Below are 27,291 nucleotides of genomic sequence, written 5' to 3' on the forward strand. Positions count from 1 at the left end.
AGACGAAGTCCTTGCCACCCCGCTGAAAACATTACACAGTTTGACAGTGGTGGCCGGTGTGTTGGGGGTGCAGGGGCGCCCCCCCCCATCCATGCGTCCGGCCCCCTAATCTGCATGCGGGGTGCCGGACGCATGGAGTTCAATGGGATTTTTTTTTGTCACCTGACTAGAGCCAGAGGCTCTAATAGGCTTCAGAAGAGGGTGGACCCGGGGCGCAGAGCAGTGCGCCCCGAGCCCACCCATTGTGTGAGAATAGCAAAAGAAAATTCGCTATTGTCACACGGATCCTCCTTCTGGCCAATCAGGAAGCCGGTCTGAGACCCGCTCCTGATTGGCCGAAAGGCGAACGCATGCCATTGGCCGAGCCGCCAAAGAGGAGGCGGCAGGACTCGGGGAGACGCCGAGGGACTGAGGAGAAGCTGCGGCTGCAGGTAAGTCTCTCTGCATTGATGGGGGCACGGCATGCTGGTCACTGCATTGATGGGGGCACGGCACGCTGATCTCTGCATTGAAGGGGACACTTTGTTTATTGACCCTCCAGAATAATACCTTGCCACCCCTTTGCCACCCCTGTTTTAATAGTTTAGCTCCGCCACTGACTGATGGGCACTAATATGCTGCTCTAATGGCCACTGATGAGGTGGCAGTGGTGCGTACTGATAAATTACATTGATGAGCACTAATGAGGCAGCAATGATAAGGCAGCACCGATATGCTGCACTGATGGGCACTGATGAGGCTGCGCTGATTGGCACGAGGCAGCACTGATAAGCTTCACTGATGGGGCTGATCTGATATGCTGCCCTGATGGGCACTGATATATTTCACTGATGGGCACACTGGCCACTGATGAGGCTGCACTGATGGCCTCTGATGAGATGGCACTGATAAGCTGTACTGATAAGACAGCACTAATGGGCACTGATATGATGCACTGGTGGCCACTGGGGCTGTACTGATGGCCTCTGATGAGGCCGGGCTGATATGCTGCACTGATCGGCAGTAATGAGGCTGCACTAATGGGCAGTAATGAGACTGCACTGATGGGCACTGATAGACTGTGGTTGTGGTCGTGGTTTACAGATGACAGGGCGGGTCATAAACAGGATGGGGTGTGGCCTTTACAGGAAGGGGTGGGTCATATTTAAATTAGGGGGTGCCCAAGTTTAGTCAGGCCTAGGGCAGCACAAAACCTAAATACACCACTGACTGGGACACTGCTTATTTCCTGTTTTCTGTGAAGTCCCTGAGGAACATAATGAAAGTTCTTTTTTGAAGTGGTAGCGTACTAGCCATCAAGGACCCAACATTCCTTATATCCTGAGCCGTGGTGGAATTCCTTAAGCTTGATCAGCCCGATGAGAGTGGAGGGCAATAAGTGGGGGTGAGTATTCTAGCTGAGGGGAGTGGAGCACAGAAGTGGTGGATCCTTTTTGGTGTGTTTCTATTCAGCTGGCACTGTATTCTCACCAGATTATCATATTATCACTATTCTCTCACTTTTCTTTATTTATTGGATATTATATGTTGTTTCACTGAAACATTTGTTCACTGGATTATTTTTCACTGGACTATTGTTTGGACTGGATTAATCAATTCACAGTGATTATTTTCACATGTATTTACTTTGATCACATATATTGTATGTACACCTTTATTTGAGTGCTGCTAGGTGGGATCATATTGTATTACCATATTTGTTAATGCCAGGTTTCACCAGCAGGGGGCACAACAGATGGAATATTTTTCAGAGCACATGAGAATAACTGGGAAGCAGCTAGGAAGTATATTTTTTGGCAGACAGACTCTTGAATCAAATAAAGGAATTATTAGAATATAAATTAATTAATTCAAGCAGCACTGTACCTCTTTCAAGAACCACGCCACCAGGGACCCAAAAATTAAGGCATCATTGGCCTCACGGTCATGGAAGGGAATTCCTACACTGCATGCCTCCCAGAAATCCCCTCTCCAGCGGTCCAAATTCCACGCAGCTGAACCGATATCAAACAGCACAGTGTACGGGCTCCCCTCTATGAGCCAACGGCCGAAATACACCTGAGAAAGAGATGATATATAATAGTTACATATTTAGGTTCAAAAAAGACACATGTCCAACAAAAAGACAAATAAAATTAAACAAGCTGCACCCCCAACACCCTAAACCTGTAATTGATCCCTAGGAAGACAGAAAAACCCTAATAAAATGTGATCCAGAAAGGTTAAAAAATCATTCCTGAACCCCTAATGTATACTAATGCTACCTGGATCAACAATTTACAATGTTATTTTTTCATAATCAATAATAACCAGTTATATTTGAACATTTACAAACACACCCAGACCGTTTTTTAAAATAATGTACACAACATTGGCTAGACCTTGCTAATGAAGCAATCTTTTCCACATTTCCACAGCCCTTACTGTTTAGGCCGCAGGTCGCGGTGGTCATGTGGTCCAGGTGGGTTCTCCTGGGATATTCCTTGCTCACACGCTCCTCCTACATTGTATGCACTATGAGAAGTTTCTCACTTTGTGTTTCATGACGGTTGAATTGTGAACCCTGTGCCATCTATGAGGAGGATCATTCCTGCACTGCAATCATTTGGCTTATTAGACCTTTGTAATGAGGGTCATCCGTCTCTGGTAAGAGGCGGTGTGATTAGTGTGTCTGGTGGTGGTTCTCCGGGCCTGCGGCTCTTTACACCTTTCACTTTGAAGTGGACACTCAAGGACTGTTATATTCAGCTGAGCTTTTGGGGCTTTTTTTATTCTTATGATTATAGCGCCACATCATTATTACAATTCTTGCTGTAAAGAAGCCTTTCCATATGCAGGGATTAAACCTAATTCCTCCATATGCAAATAGTACCCCCATGTACCAAGTGATTCTGCCCACAGTGACTCACTAACTGGCACAAGAACCTATTTGGTGGAGAGAGAAAGGGGAGAGTGTGATACAGTTACAACAACATGCTTTACAACTATTGGAGCACGTTTAGCTGGCTGACACACACAGGCAGATACAGTCTTGCATACAATCTGGTACCCTATAAGGTCTGTGTAGCAACCAAATTATTCCCAAATGCTTCTGGGATTCTTCCAAGTTATCTTGTGAACTAAAATCCAGACATTATTATTTTTCCCACTGCCCACACATGGCTTTGGGTATCTTGGCACCATAACAAGCAGATGCCTATCTCGCAGATCTGCTAGCTTACATACACTGACACCAATCTGCATCCAATCAGCAGCCACACTTTCATTCATACACACATTAGAGCTGCACGATTCTGGATAAAATGAGAATCATGCTTTTTTTTGCTTAGAATAAAGTTCACGATTCTTGGCGTAACATCATCTTTTACACTATACAAAAAACGATTGGGCTAACTTTTTTTTTTTTTTGCTTCATTAAAGTGTTTTTTTTTCCCACAAATTGCATTTGAAAGACCACTGCGCAAATACAGTGTGACATAAAATATGCAACGACTGCCATTTTATTCTCTAGGGTCTCTGCTGTTAAAAAATATATATAATGTTTGGGGGTTCTAAGTACGTTTCTAGCAAAAAATACTGATTTTAACTTGTAAGCAACAAGTGTCAGAAAAAGGCTTAGTCTTTAAGAGGTTAAACTGCCCTTATTTGCAGACCGAAGTTCATCCCCTTGATCTAAAAATAAAACAAATGATACAATGTTTCTTTTTATCTCATCGCTGAGCAATGTTGTGATAAACTTTGCCTTTTTTCTTTTTTTTTTTTCAAGAATATAGAATATTTATTGAGTATAAACAGTACACTGAATAAATAACATAAACGGTAAATGCACCAGTGGTATAACCAGTGTTCAGAAACATACAAATGTAAATAAAAATTATATAACAGCAGCAGTACAAAAAAAAAGGGGGTCATATCAATATAACACATACCTCCTGAGAGTAGCAAAACACCCACCTGTAGTACTAAGAGTACTAAGAGTAAAGGAGAAGAGAAGGGAAAAGAGAAAAAACAAGCAGTGGCAGAAAACTTAGAAGGGAGGGGGGAGGGAAAGGAAAGATAAGGATAAGAAGAACCTGCATGTGAGACTGTCTCAAGAAATGCCACCCTATCCCATGAGCAGCCGATCCATAACCAGCTGGGGGGGAGCCAAGGCTGGGTCATCCAACCAAGGTTGCCACAATGAAGCAAATTTCTTGTGAGCTTTTCGATGCTGGTAAGTCAGCTTTTCCCAAATTATAGAGGCATTGACCTGTGATTTCCACTGGCCCCTGCTCGGCACCCTGGAGGTGATCCAAAACCTAGCAATTAACTTGCGGGCAATGTATAACAAGCGCAACACTGCTACGTGAGCATTTGGGGTCAGAGTGTCCACCTCCAGAGCACCAAGCAAACAGACCACAGGATCCCGTAGCAGCTGAAAATTGTATACTCTAGAGATCGTGTCAATGACCTCCCCCCAGTAGCGAAATAGTTTGGGACATCTCCACAGCATGTGTATAAGTGTACCTTGATCTCTCTCACATTCAGAGGCGGACTGGGCCGGGAGGCAGGGAGGCGATTGCCCTCCAGGCCGCTCTGATGCTTCCTAAAAAGGCCACTCGCTCCGCACCGATTCCACCCCTGCAGACAGGCATGACACCCGCCGGCCGCCGCTACATTGTGTTATACTTGCGGAGCATCACTGCTCTGCTGCAGCTCTGCAAGTATACTATAATGTAGCGGCGGCCGGCGGGTGTCATGCCTGTCTGCAGGGGTGGAATCGGTGCGGAGCGAGTGGCCTTTTTGACTGGTGAGTCCAGTCACTTCCCTGTCAGGCGGAGTGATCTCCACCCGACAGATGCTTTCTAGTCCCGGCCGAGTGTGATGTCATCCAGAGGCCAGGAGGCGGGAAGAAAGGACGGAGGAGAGTGCTTCTGCAAGGAACTGCGAGGAGCCAGCCCAGTGAAGCCCTGTGGAATAGTGAGTTTTCAGAGGCTGCTTAGGCTGATAATACACCTTACATAAGGCAATGTTATGTCAGTGTTGTAGATGTGTGAAATGGCTCAAGTAATTAACTCATTGAGGCGAGGAGTTAATTTACAATGCTGTTTGTAAAATGCAGCATGGAGGGGGTTAATGTACTGCCACTGGCCACTAATGCATTAGTGACCAGTGACAGTTAATTAACCCCTTTGTGCTGCATTAGTGACAGTTGCACCAGTGTCAGTGTTAATTAACCCCTGTATTGTGCAGCATGAGATGGTTAATAAACACTGACACTGGTACAACTAATGCAGCACAAAGGGGTTAATGACTGCCACTAGTCACTACTGCATCAGTGTCCAGTGGTGTATTTTATTTTTGTGCTACCCTAGGCAAGATTTAAATCGGGCACCCCCATCTACATTTATCCCACACAGGCGACAGTGTGTAGCCAAATCGATGGAGCATTAAAGAACCAATTCATAGATGGAGAGAAATGACAAACGGGCTCTCATGGTGCAGTATTACTCATCAAAGGATCATTTTCAGTTTGCTGGGGATAGGAGACCCCGCTCCACGCCTGCGTTCCTTAGACCCGGAAGTTTACGGTCTCACGTTCCCAATCGAAGGGTCTAAGGAACGCAGGCGTGGAGCGGCGGCTCCTATCTCGCCTGTGTGAGAGGGGGATGTGCAAGGTCGGATCTGATGTGGATCAATAAGCATGTTTGACCCCCTATAACTAAGGGGTCCAGTGGTCCTGGTAAGCGGTACCTATACATTTCACTGGGTGATCGTGTGGAGGTGGAGGCTTTTTTGAGATTCACTCCTATCAAGTCTGTGTTTCCATCATTGGCTGTTTGCTTAGCCCTTTTTTTTTTTGGACACTAGAAACTGTTTTTTTGCACGAACGTTTGCACATTGGAATAATTTACTTTGTGTTTTATCAAACTGTTGAGCGCCACATTTTTTCACTTTTTCATTTGTCATGTTATTCACGTTGATTTTGCAGCTCGCAGAGTGGAAGCAATTTCACCCTAAACACATTTATAGATATGAGTAGTGTTTATTTATTTATACATCACATTCATTTTGCGCAGTTTTTGTTGGGTTCACCAATAATCTTCTTTCACTGATGAGGCTGAGCTGATGGACACTGATCAGGTTGCATTGATGGGCACTGGTGAGGCTGCATTGATGGGTACTGATCAAGCTGCATTGATGGGAACTGATAAGGCTGCACTGGTGAGGCTGCATTTATGGGCACTGGAGAGGCTGCATTGATGGACACTGGTGAGGCTGCATTGATGGGCACTGGTGAGGCTGAATTGATGGGCACTGGTCAGGTTGCATTGATGGGCACTGGTCAGGTTGCATTGATGGGCACTGGTCAGGTTACATTGATGGGCAATGATCAGGATGCCTTGATGGGCACAGGTGAGGCTGCATTAATGGGCACTGATGAGGCTGGACTGATGGGCACTGGTGAGGCTGCATTAATGGGCACTGATGAGGCTGGACTGATGGGCACTGGTGAGGCTGCATTAATGGGCACTGATGAGGCTGGACTGATGGGCACTGGTGAGGCTGCATTGATGCATTATTTTTGTTAAACCTCCTTTGTTGCTATTAACATTAAATTATGTTACCACATTGTATCATATTTGTCTTGCTTTATAACATCAATATCCGTTATAAACCAGGTGGGCATAGATGGTGAGCTCGGTGGTTCAATGGGCCACTTGACTGGACTTGCCCCCCAGGCCCAAGGCTGCCAGTCCTCCCCTGCTCACATTTGGGGCACAGTGGGGTAGCCCTGCGTCCCCAACGAAACAGCTGCACCGGTGTTCTGTATGCTCTGTGAAACAGAAATAAATGAGATATCTTATGAGAGGCCGATACCGACACCAAATGGATCGAAGTGAGACACAGATCCCACGTCTCCCCATCTATGGATCCAAGATCCCCCTTCCACCCCGCACGAGCAGGGAGGGAAGAGGGGTCCTGCAAGGATCCCAACAGAAGGGCATACACCTGTGAGATCATACCCTTCTTGTCCGAGACCAGAAACACCTCACCCAACAGGCGGTGAGTGTCCGGTGTCAGGGTAGACAAGCCCGCCTGGGCCAGCACCGCATGTCGCAATTGTAAGTAGCGAAAGAAACAGTGCCTAGGAAAATCAAACTCCCTCTGTAAGTCTTGAAAAGATTTCAGCACCCCTGCTCTGAACAATTGTGCCACAAAGTACACCCCATGGGCCTCCCACATCTCAGCGCCCTCTAGGCAAAGCAATTGCGAAAAGTTGCGGTTACGCCAAATCGGAGTCTGAGGAAGATAACCCGTGATCTTCAACATTCCCCTGACACAACGCCACACCATGCGAATCAAGGTGAGCGTGGGTAACCGAAGCACCATATTGGAGAACCCCGCTTCCAGGTTTACAAGGACAGGGTGAGGAGAGTCAGGAGGGACCAACAAAGAGCCAACAGGATCGAAGGGATCCAATAGATCCCAGCCCCCCATATGCTGAACCTGGGAGGCTAGAAAATATACCCTGGGGTCGGAAACTGCCAACCCACCACTATCCTTGCCCATCTGAAGAGTAGCTAGCTTAATCCTAGCCACTTTTTTGCACCAGATCAGCTCTCGAAACTGGGATTCTATTCTATAGAACCATTTCCGGGGTATCCAAATTGGGGAGTTATGCAAGACATAAAGAAGTTGAGGAGCCCACACCATCTTAATCAAATTAACCCTTCTGGCTACAGACAAGGGAAGTTTGCACCAACTCGTGCATTTAGAGCGGAACCTTTGCAGCAGAGGTACGAGGTTCAATGCAATATACTGGGCAGGATCTGGAGATACATGGATCCCCAAGTACTTGAAGGAGGCAACTACATGCACCGGGGATGCACAATCAGGAAGAGGCCGAGTAATGGGATCAAGGGGCATTAAAACTGATTTATTCCAATTTATGGAAAATCCAGACAAGGTCCCAAAATTGTTAATAAGGGACATAACCGCCCGTAAGGAGTCCCCAGTGTCACCCAGGTAAAGCAGTGTATCATCCGCATAAAGCGAAATAACATCTGCATGTGAGCCCCTTCTGATCCCCCACTATGTCAGGGGAGGACCGAATCTGCGCCGCTAAAGGCTCCAGTGCCATAGCAAACAGCAATGGAGATAGCGGGCAGCCCTGTCTAGTCCCCCTGTGTAAATGGAAGGGTCCAGAAAGTTCCCCGTTCACCCGCAATCTGGCCGTGGGGGCAGCATACAATACCCGCACCCAGGTCAGAAAGTTCTCTCCCACACCGAAGCGCTTGAGAACTTCCCAGTCAACACTATCGAATGCCTTAGCGGCATCTAGCAAAAAGACTGCCCGGTTCCCAGGATTGTCCACCGGGATCTGAAGGTTCAGGAATAGTCGGCGGAGATTAAGTGCCGTCGATCTGGTCGGGATAAACCCCGATTGATCCCGATGGACAACCCCCCGGACAACAGAGGACAGCCTAGTGGCCAGTATCTTAGCTAGAATTTTAACATCCGTGGTAAGTAGAGATATGGGCCTGTAGGAATCCGCCAAAAGTAGATCCTTGTCGGCCTTCAGCAGGAGAACGACTATAGCTTCGGACATAGAGGCAGGAAGGTGGCCAGTATGGAAGGCTTCGTTATATACCCGCAGCAGCACAGGCACCAACTGTTCAGCGTATCAGCTGTAAACCTCTGACAGGATACCATCAGCCCCCGGAGATTTACCAGGCTTAGCAGATTTCAAGGCCGCATAAATTTCGTGTTCCGTAAGGGGAGCCCCAAGCACAGCCACGTCCAAGGCAGACAGAGAGGGCAAATCGCAGAAAGCCAAAAAATCGGCAATTTCTCGGGAGTCAGCCGAGATTTTAGAGGAGTAAAGATCAGCATAAAACTCCCCAAGCACTCTCCCTATGTCAGCCGTGGCGTGCCAGAGCACCCCCTGAGGATCATTAATTGTGGGAATAAAGGCCACAGGCTGCTGCAAGCGAATCAGCATATGTCACCGCACACCGGAAGTGGCCACATTCCAAACAATTGGGGGTTTCCTATAAAAGCGTGCTGCATGAGGGGGGCTTTCGCCTTTGAAAACGCCTTTTGCAGGACGAAACGCGCCAGGAACGCTAAGCCCCCATGCAGTCACGCTGTTCAAGCCGCGGCCAAATGATTTTCTAACATGCCTGTGTCAAGCAGCCAAATGTGAGTTTTTTACCTTTTATTTAATAAAAGATTTGTACATACTTCACCATGTGCGCCCCCATTTGTCTCATTGGAGGTCATCCCCTCTGTGCACCTGGGGTTCAGTGAGCTCCGCCGGATCCATGTTCAATGGTTACCCGGAGTGTCTGTGGTCGATTGGAGAGGAATTTGGACGCAGTTTTGTTCCTGGTGGTTGATATTGCATGCCTGTTTGACCTTCCGTAACAGGGGGTCCAACTGTCCGGTAAGGTTACATCCTTATTGTTTATGTGATCTCTGCCTGAAACTCTACTTGCAAGATTGATGTGGGATTCACGGTCATAGTCCCAGCATCTGAAATTTCCCTCTTATGGACTTATGGACTTTGGTTTACCTCTTTAAAGTTGTCAGATAGTTATTTATTTAGTGGCGCTGTACCATCTCTACAATGGCCAGCATATGACCCGTGTTTTCTCCCTCCTCAAAATACCTCTGCTGCAAGAAGAAGCGCTTGTTCTCAGCCTTTTGAATCGAGACCGACTTGGCCATAGATTGGGCAGCCAGCCACGACCTCTGAGTGTCATCTGATGGGTCCCTATTATAAGTTTCCTCCGCTCTAGTCACTGCATCCAACACGGTATTCTCCCATTGCTTGGTGGCCGTTTTAATGTCGTTAATCGTACGTATAAACTGACCTCTCATAAATGCCTTAGCCGCATCCCACACCACCCCCACCTCTGCGGATTCCAAATTGTCAGCAAAAAAGGACGTTAGTTTGGGCGGCAGGGGATCAGGACTAGGAAAGAGCGTCAGCCAGAACGCATTGAGTTTCCAAAGGGATTTCCCCCTATTATCCAGGAGGGACAGACGGACCCAAAAGGGGGAATGATCAGACACCACCCGGGGTGCATAATCCGCCGCGACCACCAGAGGCAGCAGCGAACCATTACCCAGCCCCATATCTATCCTAGACAATCCCGACTGAGACGCCGAGAAGCACGAAAACTTTCGTACCTCAGGGTGGCCCATCCTCCAGACATCCGTCAGTCCGAGTTCACCCACCAACCGAGCAAGGGGCGTAGCCCCCCTGCCAGCGTAGGTCCACCGGAGTGAGAGGAAAACCTATCCCAGGCAGAGTCAAGTACAGCATTAAAATCCCCCAACATCAGCAGGGGCACATCAGGAAGTTGAGCAATATGGGGCACGATAAGTTTAAGTACCCCTGCAGAATACGGGGGGGGGGGGCACATAAACCACCACAAGTACACACCTAAGGCTTGCTAGTTGGCAGGATAAAACAACAAACCGGCCCTCAGGGTCAATTACAGACTTTGAGCATAGAAACCGTACCCCCTTCTTAATCAAAATACACACCCCTCTCGAATAAGTGGCGTAAACAGAGTGGAACTGGTGACTAAATACACTAGGAGCTAGACACGGGGTAGTGGAAGGAGACAATTGGGTCTCCTGCAGGCAAACCACATCCGCCTGCAGGCGTTTTTATGGTGCGGAGCACCGCCGTCCTCTTAACCGGGTTGCCGAGGCCCCGCACATTCCAGGACATCACACAAATATTATCAGTCATAGTCAAAATGTAGCCATACACCGAGCGTCAAGCAACCCGGCCAGGGAGGCGAAAGAAGGCACCCATAAAGGGTGAACCCACTACACCCCATCAGCACAGCCCAGCTATATAGAGAGAGCAACCGGAGCAGCCGCCTAGCCCACAGTACCGGTGCAGCATAGAGAACAGTCAGTAGGAACATCCACATCATAGGGTAGAATAATTGCAGTAGAGCGACAAAGTACATGCAGGAAAAGCAAAAATCGAACCAAAGTCCAGGACCAGAAAAAGGGAAAAAAGGAGGGATCAAAAAGGGAATACACGTCTGCCACGTGTGTGGGAAGGGACAAGTCAATAGGGTATGTCCAGTCAGGACCAAGGGGGGGAAACCGGAGAGGGACCACAGATGCCAGTGTAGTCTCCTCCAAAGTAGCAACCATGTGAGGGGTAGCAACCATTAGTGCAGCAGAAGAGCTCCCGCCATAACAGGAAAAGTGTGTGTAACATCAAGTGCCAGTTATAGGTAGGAGAACCGAAAGGATCCATGACCGGCCGAACAGAGTACAAAAGTTCCAAAAAGTAGAAACGCTCCTCAAGGGTCTACTCGCCTGGGGGAAGCGGCCGCCCGCAGGGCCCCGCCATTAGCATCCAGCCATTGAACAGCAGCAGAAGGCTTGTCGAAGAACAACACCTCATCCCGGGCCACCACCCGGAGCCTGGAAAGGTACAGCATAGCGTATTGAATATTCAAGTCCCGCAATCTCCTCTTGACCTCCACGAATTTCGCCCGCTGTTTCTGCACCTCTGCAGAGTAATCGGGGAACAGGGAGATCCTTGAGTTGTCAATCTTGAGCCTCCCCTGCATTCCCCTGGCTTTAGTAAGGATGGTGTCTCAGTCCTTATAATTGAGGAGTTTGAAGATGAAAGTGCGCGGGGGGGGGGGGGGCTCCAGGAGGAAGAGGTCGCATAGACACCCTATGAGCACGTTCCACAGAAAACATGGAGGTAAAGGATTCTTGTCCAAAAGTAGAGAGCAGCCATTTTTCAATGAAAGCCACAGGATCTTTACCTTCCGCCCGCTCAGGGATCCCAATTGCTCTGATATTGCTCCGTCTCATCCTATTCTCCAGGTCATCCAGACGTGCAGCTTGCTGGGCTGAGAGCAGGGAAGTATGTTTCACTTCCCTTTGCAAAGGCGCCATGTCATCCTCCAGGGAGCTGACCCTGCCTTCCACCGCCGCTGTCCTCTCCCTCAATTTCTGCATATCACGTCTCATGAACGATAGCTCAGCCTTGACCCCCTTTAACTCCGCTGTCAGGGCCGCAATTGAGGTGGTACAGGTGGTAACTGCAGCCATAACGTCCTGCAACGTGGGTTCTGTGTCCGGGGTAGGAGATGATTGCCTCGGGGCCTGGTCCGCATCTGCAGCCTCCAAATCAGCAATCTGGCGGGAGAGATCCCCCAGGGGAACAGTGTCATCCGTGTCTGAATGCGACCCCGGTGAGCCGGATCGATGGTCCCCAGATAGAGTTTGGGGGTCCCGGGCAGCAGGCTTAGCAAAAAGCTTCTGAGCAGCCTCCAGATATGTGGCCTTCTGTGCTGCGTGCTGTGAGGCGCCGCCATCTTGGATCGGGCTGGCCTGTGCGGATTTCCCCTCTTTACCCTTTTTAGACATCACGGAGAGAAGATGAGGGACTCACCGGGTGATCACCGCACTCCAGGGAACACAGGGCACCGGCTGACGGTAGAAATCGGAGCAGAATAAGGAGTTACACAGGATAACCACCAGGATCAACAGCGGAGCTCACAGCATACACGTCCGCTCACATCCACAGCTCGGCCACGCCCCCTTTTTTTTGGACAGCTCTGAGCAGAGAACAGCTCTGCACTTGTTTAACATGAATTGGGAAATACCGGTGTTCCATGAAAAAACCCTACCCGTGAAAATTCCCTACCCTAACCAATGGTCACTACTCAATACTCTTACTCTTGGACCTCTCTGCTGCCTTTGATACTGTTGACCACCCCCTCCTTCTCAAAAAACTCAGTTTGCTCGGTCTCCGTGGCTGTGCTCTCCATTGGTTTGAATCTTACCTATCTCACCGCACCTTCAGGGTCACTTACAATTCCACTTACTCCCCTGCAACTCCTCTTACTGTTGGGGTCCCCCAAGGTTCTGTCCTTGGACCGCTACTATTCTCAATCTATACCTCCTCCCTGGGTCAGGTAATAGCCTCCCATGGCTTCCACTACCATTTCTATGCTGATGACACCCAAATCTACCTCTCTACTAGGGATGATCGAACGGTTCGGGTCGACCATCGGTTCGACCCGAACATTGGCTGTTCGAGGTTCGGCCGAATTTAGAACTTTTTGCCCAAAAAGTTCGGAATTCGGCAACCAGAACCGACCAAAATGCAATGGTTCAGGAAATGGGCTTTAAAAGCCCGTGATTGGACCAGAACCATCAGTAAAAGCCAATTGAGGGGGCAGGAGAATGCTGGGAATGTGATTGGAGTGACTAGGGGGTCCATAGTCCAATCATTAGTGAATACGCCCCCCAGTATATAAGATAGCCCCCGCCAAATTCCTAGCATTCTTATACAGGGACATGGAAGAGAGTGGAATGCTGTTCTGTTACTTCTGCTACAAAGTGTTACAAAGTATCATTTAGCAATTTTTAGTGTGAGGAAGGGATATCTAGTGTAGTTAGGGTGCTATTTTCCACTATAGTTAGCTTTAATTTATTCAGTTTCTGTAGGGAAAGTGTTAAGTGTAAGGGGACCGTAGTGTAGTGTAGGGTTAACTGACTGTGACTGCTATGGAAGGGTGACAAAACCCTTCCATAGCAGGGTGACCGCTATAGAGAAAAGATCGTTTCTCTTGTGTCACTTTCAGAGCAGGGATATGGCTCCACTCCCGTCAGCATTCTTTTTGCTGCAGGCGTTGCTAGTGCTTTTTTGAGGACATTTTTGGAGTCAGGCACGACATCTGAACATGTCTATAGGGGTATATATACATACACCCATGTCTGTATATATACACCTGCACATATATAGGTGTTAAAGGAGCAGAACACTATACTTTTGCTAATGAAATAATTTGCACTAATATGGCTACGCTCCCAACACACCTATATATGTGTAAGTGTAATATACATATAAGTGTGTGTGTGTATATATATACCCCTATACAGAAGTTCAGATGTTTTGCCTGCCTCCAAAGAACCCAAAAAATGCCCAAAAAAATGCCTGCAAGAACAAACCTGAGCATTTTTTTTTTTTTGGCGCTGGCATTTTTTTGGGTTCTTTGGAGGCAGGCAAAACATCTGAACTTCTGTATAGGGGTATATATATATATATATATATATATACACACACACTGATATGTATTTTACACTTACACATATATAGGTGTGTTAGGAGCGTAGCCATATTAATGCAAATTATTTCATTAGCAAAAGTATAGTGTTGTGCTACTTTCACACCTATATATGTGTAGGTGTGTATATATACCCCTATACAGAAGTTCAGATGTCATGCCTGCCTCCAAAGAACCCAAAAAATGCCTGCAAGAACAAACCTGGGCATTTTTTTTGGCGCTGGCATTTTTTTGGGTTCTTTGGAGGCAGGCAAAACATCTGAACTTCTGTTTAGGGGTATATAAAAACACACACTTATATGTATATATACCCATACACATATATAGGTGTGAAAGGAGCAGAACACTATACTTTTGCTAATGAAATAATTTGCACTAATATGGCTATGCTACCAACACACCTATATATGTGTAAGTGTAATATACATATAAGTGTGTGTGTATATATATATATACCCCTATACAGAAGTTCAGATGTTTTGCCTGCCTCCAAAGAACCCAAAAAAAGCCCAAAAAAATGCCTGCAAGAACAAACCTGGGCATTTTTTTTTTGGCGCTGGCATTTTTTTGGGCATTTTTTTGGGTTCTTTGGAGGCAGGCAAAACATCTGAACTTCTGTATAGGGGTATATATATATATACACACACACTTATATGTATTTTACATTTACACATATATAGGTGTGTTGGGAGCGGAGCCATATTAGTGCAAATTATTTCATTAGTGAAAGTATACTGTTTTGCTCCTTTCACACCTATATATGTGTATGGGTATATATACATATAAGTGTGTGTTTTTATATTACCCTATACAAAATTTCAGATGTTTAGCCTGCCTCCAAAGAACCCAAAAAAAATGCCAAAAAGAATGCCAGCGCCAAAAAAAAAAAATGCCCAGGTTCGTTCTTGCAGGCATTTTGTTGGGCATTTTTGTTGGGTTCTTTGGAGGCAGGCATGACATCTGAACTTCTGTATAGGGGGTATATATACACACCTACACATATATAGGTGTGAAAGTAGCACAACACTATACTTTTGCTAATGAAATAATTTGCATTAATATGGCTACGCTCCTAACACACCTATATATGTGTAAGTGTAAAATAAATATCAGTGTGTGTGTATATATATACCCCTATACAGAAGTTCAGATGTTTTGCCTGCCTCCAAAGAACCCAAAAAAATGCCAGCGCCAAAAAAAATGCCCAGGTTTGTTCTTGCAGGCATTTTTTTTGGGAATTTTTTTTGGGTTCTTTGGAGGCAGGCAAAACATCTGAACTTCTGTATAGGGGTATATATATACACACACACTTATATGTATATATACCCATACACATATATAGGTGTGAAAAGAGCAGAACACTATACTTGCGCTAATGAAATAATTAGCAAAAGTATAGTGTTCTGCTACTTTCACACCTATATATGTGTATGGGTATATATACATATAAGTATGTGTCTATATATACCTCTATACACAAGTTTAGATATTTTGCCTGCCTCAAAAGACCCCAAAAAAATGCTTGCTACTAAACCGGCAAGGTGTGAAAAGAGCGGAGCCATATCCCTGCTCTATAAGTGACAAAATACAAACAATCTCTTTTTTTTATGGTTCTGGACATGCTACAGAGCTGAAACTTCACAGGTACACTTTTTAGACCCCCCCCCCCCCAGATACTAAATCCAAAGTCAAAATCAAAAAAATCTCTTTTTTTTTTTTCAATAATTGGCTCTCTATCAAAAATTACAATTTTTAAGAACTTTTTTGTGTGATTAATAGTCCCTGGGGCATGACCCAGAACCCTAGGCACTTTTTAGGGGCATTTATTGGGTTTTGTTTTATTGGGTTTTGTATTTTTTGATTACCGAACTTCGGGTCCCATTGATTTCAATGAGGTTCTGAAATCCGGGCCGAATTTTCGGGAAGTTCGGATGTTCTGGCCGAACCGAACTTTTCAAAAGTTCGATCATCCCTACTCTCTACCCCTCAGCTCACCCCATCAGTCTCCTCCCTCATCACTGATCTACTAACAGACATATCAGCCTGGATGTCTCACCACTTCCTCAAACTGAATCTATCTAAAACCGAGCTCATAATATTTCCTCCTCCACGTGCCCCTTCCCCGGAATTCTCTGTCAAGATCAATGGAACAACTATCAGTCCTTCCACACATGCCAGGGTGCTAGGGGTAACCCTGGACTCTGCACTGTCTTTTCAGGCTCACATCCAATCCCTGTCCAAATCATGCCGCCTTAACCTCCGCATAGCAATGAATAAGCACAAGGTGTGAAACGCGTCTGCTGTCCAGTCTGTCTTGCAGTCTTGTCTGATGTTGTACCTATGATTTGAAGAAATAAACTCAAGTTTCCAAGTTCCTGGGTCTGGAAGTGCCACTTTCTTCTTCATTTACATGCCTTAACCTCCGCAACATCGCTAGAATACGGCCCTTTTTAACCAATGACACCACCAAGCTTTTAATTCACGCCCTGGTTATCTCTCGCCTCGACTATTGCAACTCCCTCCTCATTGGATTACCCTTACATAGATTATCCCCCCTTCAATCCATAATGAATGCTGCTGCAAGACTTATCCACCTTACCAACCGTTCAGTGTCCTCCGCCCCTCTCTGCCAATCCCTTCACTGGCTTCCACTCACCCAACGAATAAAATTCAAAGTGCTAACAATAGTTTACAAAGCCATCCACAACTCTGCCCCCAACTACATCACTAACCTGATCTCAAAATATCAACCAAGCCGTTCTCTTCGGTCCTCCCAAGATCTCCTGCTCTCTAGCTCCCTTGTCACCTCTTCCCATGCTCGCCTCATGGATTTCTCCAGAGCTTCTCCCATTCTTTGGAACTCTCTACCCCAATCTGTCCGACTGTCCCCTAATCTATCCATCTTTAGACAATCCCTGAAAACCCTTCTCTTTAAAGAAGCCTACCCGGCTTCTAACTAATAACACTGTTTCACTTGCTCCATCAGCTCATCCCCCACAGCTATTGTCTTTTGTATCAATTGACCCTCCCTTTTAGATTGTAAGCTCTAACGAGCAGGGCCCTCTGATTCCTTTTGTTCCAAATCGTATTGTAACTGTAATGTCTGCCTTCATTTTGTTAAGCACAAACTGTTGGTGCTATATAAATCCTGTATAATAATAATAATAATACCCTCGTCACTTCCGATGCACCTACGTCATGGAACAGCTGAGCAGCTTATCAGAGCGCATGCTCACAGCTCCGAAGGGTAGGGAATTTTCACGGGGTAGGGTTTTTTAACATTACACCGCATCAGCTGTTGCCGCGGGTACATTAAACAATCTCCGCTGCAACATGAAATCATTTCCGCTCCTACCCCTGTGACTTCCCTAATCTCAGCTACTAAATGTAAAACCGGCAGGTGTATGAAAATATAAATCACGGAGATCTAGGCTCCGTGATTTATATTTTCATAGACCCACCGCCGCTTTTACATTTAGTAGCCGAGATCAGGGAAGTCACAGGTGTAGGAGCCGAGATTATTTCATGTTGCAGCGAAATTGGTTTAATGTACCCGCGGCAACAGCTGATGCGCTGTAACGTTAAAAAACCCTACCCCATGAAAATTCCCTACCATCCGGAGCTGTGAGCATGCGCAGTGGTAAGCTGCTCAGCTGTTCCATGACGTATGTGAACAGGAAGTGATGAAGGTAGGGAATTTTCACGGGTAGGGTTTTTTAACCTTACACCGGATTAAGATCGTGAGGGGGGTTGAATAGAGATCGCAACTTTTTAACTAATAATCATGCAGCTCTAACACACATTTATACACACTGTGCATACATACAATTTCATACATATTAACAACAAACTTATAACAAGCATGCAGACACTGGTAAGACAATCTTTCTAGGTGTATGAATTTTTAGCTTAGTACACAGAATTTATTTGTTAATTTTTATAATTTACCTACTTCAATCCCAGGGCTATTTTTGTAAATTTTTTGCATACATGTAAAAAATGCACATTTTAGATCTGAAGATTAGTTAAAATTCTCACACACTAATTATTTTCTCAAAGCAGAGACCATGGAGAATAAAAAGGTGGTATTTACAATTCTTTATGTCACATAATATTAGCGTACAATTATCAAACCTATATTTTCAGTAAAAAATACAATACAGTTAATTAAAGACATCCAGCGTGTCAAGCCTTAAAATTGCGTGTGCCCGTGAAACAGTGACAAACTTTGGTACCCAAGATTGTCCATAGGTGACACTTTAAGAATCCTTATAGGTCATCAGTTTAGAGTTAACAATTAAAGATGTAGAGAATAATTCTGCACTATGGAATGAGTGAGCAACAGCTGCCTGCACTGAAACTTCTACCATAAAGTAGGGTGTTAAATGGAATTGTGGTGGGTGTGGCGCTGCCAAAAGAAAGCTGCAATGGGGTCTCAGACACCTACTCCTATGAGTATCCTTAGTATGTAGTGCGATATAATGTGAAGGTATACACTGAACCAAAACTATAAAACACTTCCCCATTTAATAATCCTCCTAGGATATATGGAGAATTGGTAGGTGTGGCACTGCCACCGACTATGGTGCTCCAATAGGGTACCAGGTAGTGCTATGATCGTTGATAAATGTATCACTTTCTGGTCCAGCCAGATATTCGGCTCATAGTGTAGGCACATGCAGTTTGTCCTCCATTTACAGCTGGTCTGATCTGAATCTGCAACCTCTGGTGGCCATCTTGGGTGAGGCAGTCTTTTAAATAGGGTTTCCTGAGCTCATTTGGGCACACCTGGAGCGAGTGGACAGGTGAGTGATAGTGACCCTGCTTGTTAGGGAGAGTAATAGTGCAGGGAGAGGTTCCTGTACAAGGGAGGATAGAGCAGGGATATCGCTGGTGCTCAGTCAACATTCCAGTTACCGGAGCAGCTTCTAGGACAGGGATCCTCAAACTACGGCCCTCCAACTGTTGCGGAACTACACATCCCATGAGGCATTGTAAAACTCTGACATTCACAGACATGACTAGGCATGATGACAATTGTAGCTCCTGAACAACTGGACAGCCATAGTTTGAAGACCCCTGCTCTAGGAGATCCCTTTAAAGGACACAGGTGCCAATACTTTATTATATAGTCTGCCACCCCTCTAACAGAAGCCATCCTTGGGTAAACAGGCCTCACCTGGATCAGTGCTTTACTGCCATACTGAGAAACTACTGATACTGTTCTGCGTCATTGCAAGTAACCTACTACTGAACCATTTGCCATAAAAGCGGACCTCCAGCCTGTCAAAAAAACATTAAGATTCAGCAGCTACAAATACTGTAGCTGTTGACTTTTAATATAAGGACACTTACCTGTCCAGGTATCATGCGATGTCGGCACCCCTAGCCAATTCGTCCATCGGCTGTGGGTTCAAGCGCCGGCATCTTCACTTAGAGAAACAGGAAGTGAAGCCTTGAGGCTTTATAGCCTGCTTCCTACTGCGCATGCGCAAATCACGCTGCGCTTTCTGAAGTCCTGTGTGTCAGCTGGAGGGAAGGAGGAGGGGCTGGAAATTTCATAGATGGCCACGATCATTGTGCGGCGATCTTTCCTAGAAGTGGGAGGGGGTACCTGGTTTTGACAGGTATCCGCTCCCCCCTCCCCCCAAAAAAGTGCCAAATGTGGCAGTGGAGGTGGGGAGGGTTTAAACAAGCGGAGCTTTCCCTTTTGGGTGGAGCTCCACTTTACCTATTGTGTTGCCTTGGGCCCCATGCACACTGGACGTTTTGCTAACTCTCCTAGACTCCTTTCCTCCTGGCAGCGGCGTTTTGGCAGAAAAAACACTTGACACTTGTAAATGTGTGCGTCAAGCGCTTGAGAGTTAATTTATTTCATAGGCCAGAATAATAAGCGCACCTATCGTTAACAGGTGTTTAGACACGTTTACGGATGTTTAGGCACATCAAGCATTTTTTATGCCAAAATGCCGCTGCTCCGGGACACACTAGCTGGGGGTTTTATTTCTGCCTCTCAATGCCCCTGCCTCTAAACTCCTTAACCTTCCTAGCGGTATTCCCGAGCCACACTCGGGGTAGCGCTAGGAAGATCGCTGGATCCTGGTAGAGGTTTTACTTACCTTTTCTCCGGGATCCAGCGAAGTATGCGGGCGGTATGTGGCGGCGGAGCTTCCTCCCGATCATCTGCGAGCCCCGGCTTCCGTCTCCGTCGACGTGACGTTTGCAGGGGTGGAACCGGCAGCAAATTCAAATGTAAAACACACCAAACACACTGATACCATTCAAAATAAAGAAAAATCACATTACATTGCCCCCCAGTGCCCTTTCCTGCAGTTTTACTGTACATTTTATGTATATATATATATATACACACAGTATATATATATATATATATACATATATACACATATATATATATACATATATACACATATACACATATATATATATATACATATATATATATATACACACACATATATACATATATATATATATATATATATATACACGTATATATATACGTTTATATATATATATATATATATATATATACGTAATTCTTGTGAATGAGCAGCCCAAACCAACTGTATACATTATATATATATATATATATATATATATATATACAGTATATAATATATGTATACATACATACATACATATATATATATATATATATATATATATATATATATATATATATATATATATATATATATATATATAAAATATATATAATAAATGTAGACAGTTGGTTTGGGCTGCTCATTCACAAGAATTACATGCAAAATAATGGTACGGCTTTCAGCACCTAAAATCCAAAAGAATCATACCGCCAGGGAGGTTAAAACCACAAAGTTTATGCATTGACACAAAGCGGTGGATTTACTAAAGGCAAATAGACTGTGCACTTTTCAAAATGCAGTTGTTCCAGAGCTTAGTAAATGAGCAGAAGCTCTGCTGACTTCCATCATCCAATCATGTGCAAGCAAAAATGCTGTTTCTTTTATTTTCCTTAGACCTGATTGGGTATTCTTTGCAAAGTGAAACGTTACCTCATTTACTAAGCTCTGGAGCAACTTCACTTGCAGAGTGCACTGTCTATTTGCCTTTAGTAAATCAACCCTATAGGCTAACATGCAGGGGCATTTAGAGGCAGGAAAAAAAAACACCAAACACCTCTAGGAGCAGCCCAAAAATAGTCCAGTGTGTATGAGGCCTTAAAATCTGCTGTGTATTAACTGGATTCTGGTACCTGCAATTGTCAACCACCACTACCTTGTTAAACGTATTACCCATTACAAGTTTTCTTTATACCACTTGGACTGTGTGTGTGTGCTTCCTCACATGTGGGTGCCACCACCATCCAAACACCCCATTTAGTTCACCCATTCACTATATAGGGAGGCCCGGAGCAGGAGCGGAGAGATAGCATAGGGCCAGCATGACTAAGTGGACAGGGGAGTGTAGGGGTTAAGTCAGTAATAAAAGTTATCAGTGGTAATGGGGGGAGCCTAGGCTGTTTAGCTAGCTCAGGGGGAGGTGGGGCTGGCAGACAGGAAGAGGTGGGATCTGCTGGGGGGCGCCAAAAATCCCCTCACTCGGCAGCTGAAGCGTCCAGGGTGAGGTTGTGTCCCCCTTGCCTCCCTCCCTCCGTGCCTGGGGCCCTCCGGCGGTCTGCCTCTGCAGTGCCTGGCTGTCCGTCCCTTTCACTAGGCTCTCGGGCTGTCTCTCCCCCCCCCCTCTTAGCATCCCCTCCGGTGTCTGCGCCGCCAGGCCCTCCTCTCCGCTCCTCTCACTCCTTCCCTCCCCCGCCCCCACGTGCGGGCTCCGTCCAGAGCGAGGGCTGCGGTGGACTCGGTCTTCCGCCCCCCCGCCGGCCATCCCGGCGCCCGCCCGTTGTGTCTCTTGGGCAGCTCCTTCCTGCCGGCGGCAGCGGTGCACGCTGACAACGGCCCCCCCCTCCCCCCCGACCTTGCAGGCTTCATCCGCGCCAGCACTCCCGCCACGTGTGTGGGCTCCCGGGCTTCCCGGCGTGCGGCCGTGCACCCGCGCCCCCCCCCCGCGTTTCCCTCCTGGCCGGCCAGCTTCTCCTCCGGTTGCCTCTGTCCTCTGGGCGGCGGGGCAGGCGGTCCGCCCCCCCCCCCCTGCGGGCTCACCAGCGGTCCGCACTGCTCCTCTTCCCCCTGTTGGGTCCCTCTGCCATACGGTCGGCCCCCGCAGCTTCTCGCCCCCCCACCTGCTTTTGGCTGGCCTGCTCCCCTGCCTGCCTGCTGTCCCCTGCTTCCCACCTATAGAATGGCCGAGCTGGAGGGATTACTCTCCCACCTCCGCACTGCGGCCGCGGTGCATGGGGCGGCCTGGGTCCAGGCTCAGGTCGCGACGGTCCTGGGCGCACAGAGCCCGGCCGTGGCGGCGGGGGGGCGGGACTCCACTTGCGCTCGGAGAACCAGGCCTCCGGAGCGTTTCTCCCCGGACTCCCCCCCCCGTGCTGTTAAGTCACTTAGGAGCCCCATCAGGGACCCTCCAGGCCCGCCGGCCAAGCGTGCCACTGCTTCGGCCGGCGGCGCGGCTGGGAGGAATCCTCAGCAGCAGCGGAGCTCGAGGGGTGGGAGGGGCAGGCGTGCCTCTGTTTCCCCTCCCCCTCCCCCTGAGCGGCAGACGGGCAGAACTGCGGACTCCTCCCCTGAGGTTATTGGCGTTGGGGAGGAGTCTCGGCGGGGGAGGAGCAGTGATGCGGCTGCCGGGCCCTCCGGTGCCTTGGCCGGCAGCCCCCGAAGGTTCCAGAGACCCTCTAGGCCCAGGGCTTCAGATCGGCGGGGAGGCACGGGGCATGCCACGGCGGGCGCTCCAGGCTCGGGGCGTGCTGCCGGAACATCAGCTGGAGGCGGGACCGGTGTGCTTGGAGCCGAAGGTCGACAGCACGGTTCGCGGGCATCCGGGGGCAGGCCCCCCGCACGGCCCTCTAATGAGACTTCCCCACCTGCGATGGATCGGTCAGAAGGCGAGCTGTCGGTTTCGGACGAGGAGGCGACTGTGAGCGGCCCAGCTGAGAGGGCTTCCGGAACAGCGGCTGGCGGGACCACCCCTGGGCAGCCCGGTGAGTGTGAGAATTCTGTGTCTGTCTGTGATTCTTTACGCGAACTGTTGGGTTTAGGTGGGGGCGGCGCGTTGGGGTCGCGGTTGCCTGCTGGGGGGGGGGGTTAGCTGCCCAGTTGGCGGGTGGTACGCCTGCCGCTGTGGGGCCGGAAGGGGCGTTGGTTTCCTTGCTGTCGGGTCTGCGGGAGCTGGTCGGGCGATTCGACACGCAGGGGAGTGCTAGCCCCTCGCCTGCGGCGGCCTGGGTCCCGCCCGCTTCTGGGGGGGTGACGGCGGGGCTTGCGCCAGCGCCTGGGGCTCTGGGGGCGGTTGGTGTGCAGGCCGCTGCGGTTGTGCCGTCACCTGCGGCCGCTTCCCCATCGGTGGGGGACGCCGCTGGGGGGTCAGAAAAGGGGGCTGTAGTTGGGGACGGTGCTAAGAAGGGGGACACGGTCCGATTGGACGACTCGGCGAGGTGCGAAGTCTACGTCTGCTTCGAGGGACCGTTGGGTGCGCATCTGAAGGCGGAGGTCCGGGAGAAGATTGTGAAAGGTGAGTACGTGGAAATCTTTACTCTGTTGGCGCTGGAGAAGTTTAACTTGGATAGGCTCAAGCCGGAGGAGAACAAGAAGGAGGATGAGGAGAAGCGGCGGTATAGGTTAATCCCCCGCACTTTCGCTAACTGGTTGCAGGCGTTCGCGATTCTGGCTAGTGTGATTGGGGAAAAGAACCCCGAACATTGTTCGGCTCTCTTCTGTTACTTGGATGCTATTGGCGAGGCTTACAGGGTGTATGGGGGTACGGCGTGGCTGCGGTATGATGAACAGTTCCGTCAGCGGAAGGCCATTCGGCAGTCGCTGCGTTGGGACCACAAAGACATTAGCCTCTGGATGCGGCTTATGTCGTCGGCACGGCCCCCCCAGCAGTTTTTTCCAGGGGGGGCCGGCGGTCCTTCTTCCCCTGGGCAGTCGGTCACAAAGCGGCGGGGTTGCTGTTGGCAATTCAACGAGGGTTCCTGTAAGTTCGGGGGGTCCTGTCGCTACAAGCACGAATGCTCGGGTTGCGGGGGTGCCCATCCGTTGTCCCGCTGTTTCAAACGGGGTAAGGGACGCTCCGGGGAGCCTGGTCACAAAAGGGACGACGCCGGTGATATTGGAAAGGATGCTACCTTTTCTAAGTAGATACCCGGATAGGGCAGCGGCCCTACTTTTGGAGGCCGGTTCTTCGGAGGGTTTTCGTATTCCCTGCTCCATGACTACCATTCCCCCTCATGCGCGGAATTTGCGGTCCGCACTGCAGCATACCGCGGTGGTGTCCGACAAGCTGGCGAAGGAGGTGGCTTTGGGTCGGATGGGTGGCCCCTTTCCCGATCCTCCACTGCCGAATTTGGTGGTTTCTCCGCTGGGGGTGGTGCCCAAAAAGGAGGTCAATAAGTTTCGTCTCATTCACCATCTCTCTTTCCCGAAGGGGGGGTCGGTAAATGATGCGATTGATTCGGCAGCCTGCGCGGTGGCTTATACGCCGTTCGATGCGGCAGTGTTTTGGGTCCGGCGCTACGGGCGGGGGGCGCTCATGGCTAAGGCGGATATTGAAGCCGCCTTTAGGCTGCTTCCGGTTCACCCTGATAGTTTTCATCTGTTGGGTTGCCGGTGGCAGGGGGCGTATTACGTAGACCGTTGCCTCCCTATGGGTTGTTCCATTTCTTGCGCGTTGTTTGAGAAGTTCAGCTCTTTTGTGGAGTGGGTGGTTCGGGATGTGTCCGGGACGAATTCCCTCATTCATTATTTGGATGATTTCCTTTGCGTGGGTCCGCCTTCCTCCAACGTGTGTGCCGTGCTTCTTGCTACGTTGCAGCACATTGCGGTGCAGTTTGGGATCCCACTGGCGCCGGATAAAACGGAGGGCCCGACCACAATGCTGAGCTTCTTGGGCATTGTGGTAGATTCCGACGCTATGGAATGTCGCTTGCCGGAGGACAAGCTTTCGGCTCTCAAGTCGGAGATTCGGGCTGTCTTAGGCCTTCACAAGATCCAACTTCGCTGCTTGCAGTCGTTGCTGGGCAAGCTGAACTTTGCGTGCCGGATTTTGCCGATGGGTCGGGTTTTTTGTAGGCGGCTGTCGGCGGCCACGGCGGGAGTAACGTCGCCCGCGCACTTTATCCGCCTCAACAGGGACCATAGGGAGGACCTGAGGCTGTGGCACAGTTTCTTGGTCGACTACAATGGGAGGGCTTTGTGGATGGCTGGGCCGGTCAGCAATTTTGACCTGGAGCTGTACACGGACGCGGCGGGTTCTACTGGGTATGGGGCTTTCTATCGGGGGCGGTGGAGCGCGGCGCCTTGGCCTTCGTCATGGTCGGAGGCTGGTCTCCTTCGGAACATGGTGCTTTTGGAACTGTTTCCGGTGGTGCTCGCCATGGAGATTTGGGGGGACGCATTCCGTGATTTGAGGATTCGTCTGCACTGCGATAACATGGCAGTGGTACAGGTGATTAACCGCTCCTCGGCTTCCTCGCAGCCGGTGGTTCGGCTTCTGCGGCAATTGGTGTTGCGTTGTCTTAAATTGAACATTTTTCTTTATGCTGTACACATTCCGGGGGTGGTCAACACGGTGGCTGACGCCTTGTCTCGCTTTCAGTGGGAACGGTTTCGGGAGCTGGCGCCGGAGGCGGAGCAACAAGGGGTCCCGTGTCCCGATTGGCTGTGGAAGATTGCCTTGGGGTCCTCGCCGGCTGGATTCAACGGTCTGTGAGTGAGGCTACGTGGTCAGCATATTCCAAAGTGTGGCTCGAGTGGTGGGAGGTGCTGCGTTTGGCGGAGCTGGACAGCGGGGATCCGGCGGTTCGGTGGGTGGTTCTTTACTATCTGGCGTGACAGTTTGAGAAGGGTGGGTCGGCGTCTGCCGTGGCTCGCAAGTTGGCCGGCCTGGCCTTCTTGTTTAAGTTGCAGGGTAGTCACGATTTTACAAAGGACTTCGTGGTTCGGCAAGCTCTGAAGGGGTATGGGCGGGCCCATCGCCGTAAGGACGGTAGGCGCCCTGTATCCTTTCCCCTCCTGCTGGATGTTTCCGCCACATTGGGGGCGCTGTGTTTTTCTGATTATGAAGTCCTCCTTTTTCGGGCAGCGTTCTGCCTGGCGTTTTTTGGGGCCTTTCGGATTGGGGAGTTGGTGAGCCCCTCTAAGGGTGTGTCGGGGGCCTGTTGGCGCAGGATGTATCCTGCCGGGGGGAGGAGGTTCACATTTTGCTCCGTCGGTCAAAAACCGATCAGTTGGGTAGGGGCGTGCGGATCCGTTTGTTTGCAATGCCGGCATCGCCTTTGTGCCCTGTTAGCGCTGCGCGTGCTTTTTTGGCCGTACGGCCTCCGGTGGGGGGCTCGTTGTTGGTGCATGCTGATGGGGCTTCCTTGTCCCGATATCAGTTCATCGGGGTGTTCCGTAAGTGTTTGCGGGTCCTGGGTTTGGATGCGACATGCTATGCCTCACACTCCTTCCGCATTGGGGCAGCCACAGAGGCCGCCCGATGGGGGTTGGATGAGGATGCGGTGAAGCGCATTGGACGGTGGGATTCGAAGAGGTTTTCCTTGTATGTTCGTCCTCATCTGTTGTGATTGTCGTTGGGGATTTGTTATGTGCGTCTGTGTTCGTACGTGGAACCTGCGAGGGGTTTGCTGTTATTTTGCCTTTTGTTTTGTTTCTTTCAGGTGAACCGTGCCTCGTCTGGATATTGGGACACTCCTATGTGTTTTGGGGTGCCAGGCGAGCAGATGTCCGTCCCGGTGGTAGACAGCTGGGTTTTACCAGAGAGGAAGCCTGCGTCCGCTGGCTGGGGGTGCCGGGTATGATATGGAGCAGAGTGGTGCCGGAGTTTTATAAATTTGCTCGGTGGGACAGGCCTCCGGATGTGCTGGTGCTTCATGTGGGGGGTAATGATCTGGCGGTTAGGTCCATGCGGGAACCTATACGGGACATAAAAGTGGATTTCCTGCGTCTCCGTGTGTCCTTCCCGGACCTGATCATCGTCTGGTCGGACATAGTCGCCCGTACTTCCTGGCGTTTGGCCAGGTCGGTGGAGCGTGTCAACAGGGCCCGCATTAAGGTTA

General features: G+C 49.0%; 2 protein-coding genes across 2 annotated transcripts in view; one reads left to right on the plus strand and one right to left on the minus strand.

Moving 5' to 3' along the window:
• GYS2 (glycogen synthase 2) overlaps positions 1–27,291 on the minus strand; it is a 127,722-nt gene that overhangs the window by 79,378 nt on the left and 21,053 nt on the right. Inside the window, exon 3 of the mRNA XM_082255031.1 lies at positions 1,867–2,058. Within this exon, the coding sequence (XP_082111157.1) occupies positions 1,867–2,058 (192 nt within the window). The remainder of the gene's footprint in view (positions 1–1,866; positions 2,059–27,291) is intronic.
• LOC309554635 (uncharacterized protein) lies at positions 23,103–24,373 on the plus strand (the record flags this gene model as incomplete). Its single annotated transcript, XM_082256353.1, has 2 exons — positions 23,103–23,150; positions 23,534–24,373. The coding sequence occupies 2 exons, from the start codon at positions 23,103–23,105 to the stop codon at positions 24,371–24,373; spliced, it is 888 nt and encodes a 295-aa protein (XP_082112479.1).

This window comes from Pelophylax lessonae (genome assembly GCF_965119305.1).
Source record: "Pelophylax lessonae genome assembly, chromosome: 4".
Classification (NCBI taxonomy): Eukaryota; Metazoa; Chordata; class Amphibia; order Anura; family Ranidae; genus Pelophylax; species Pelophylax lessonae.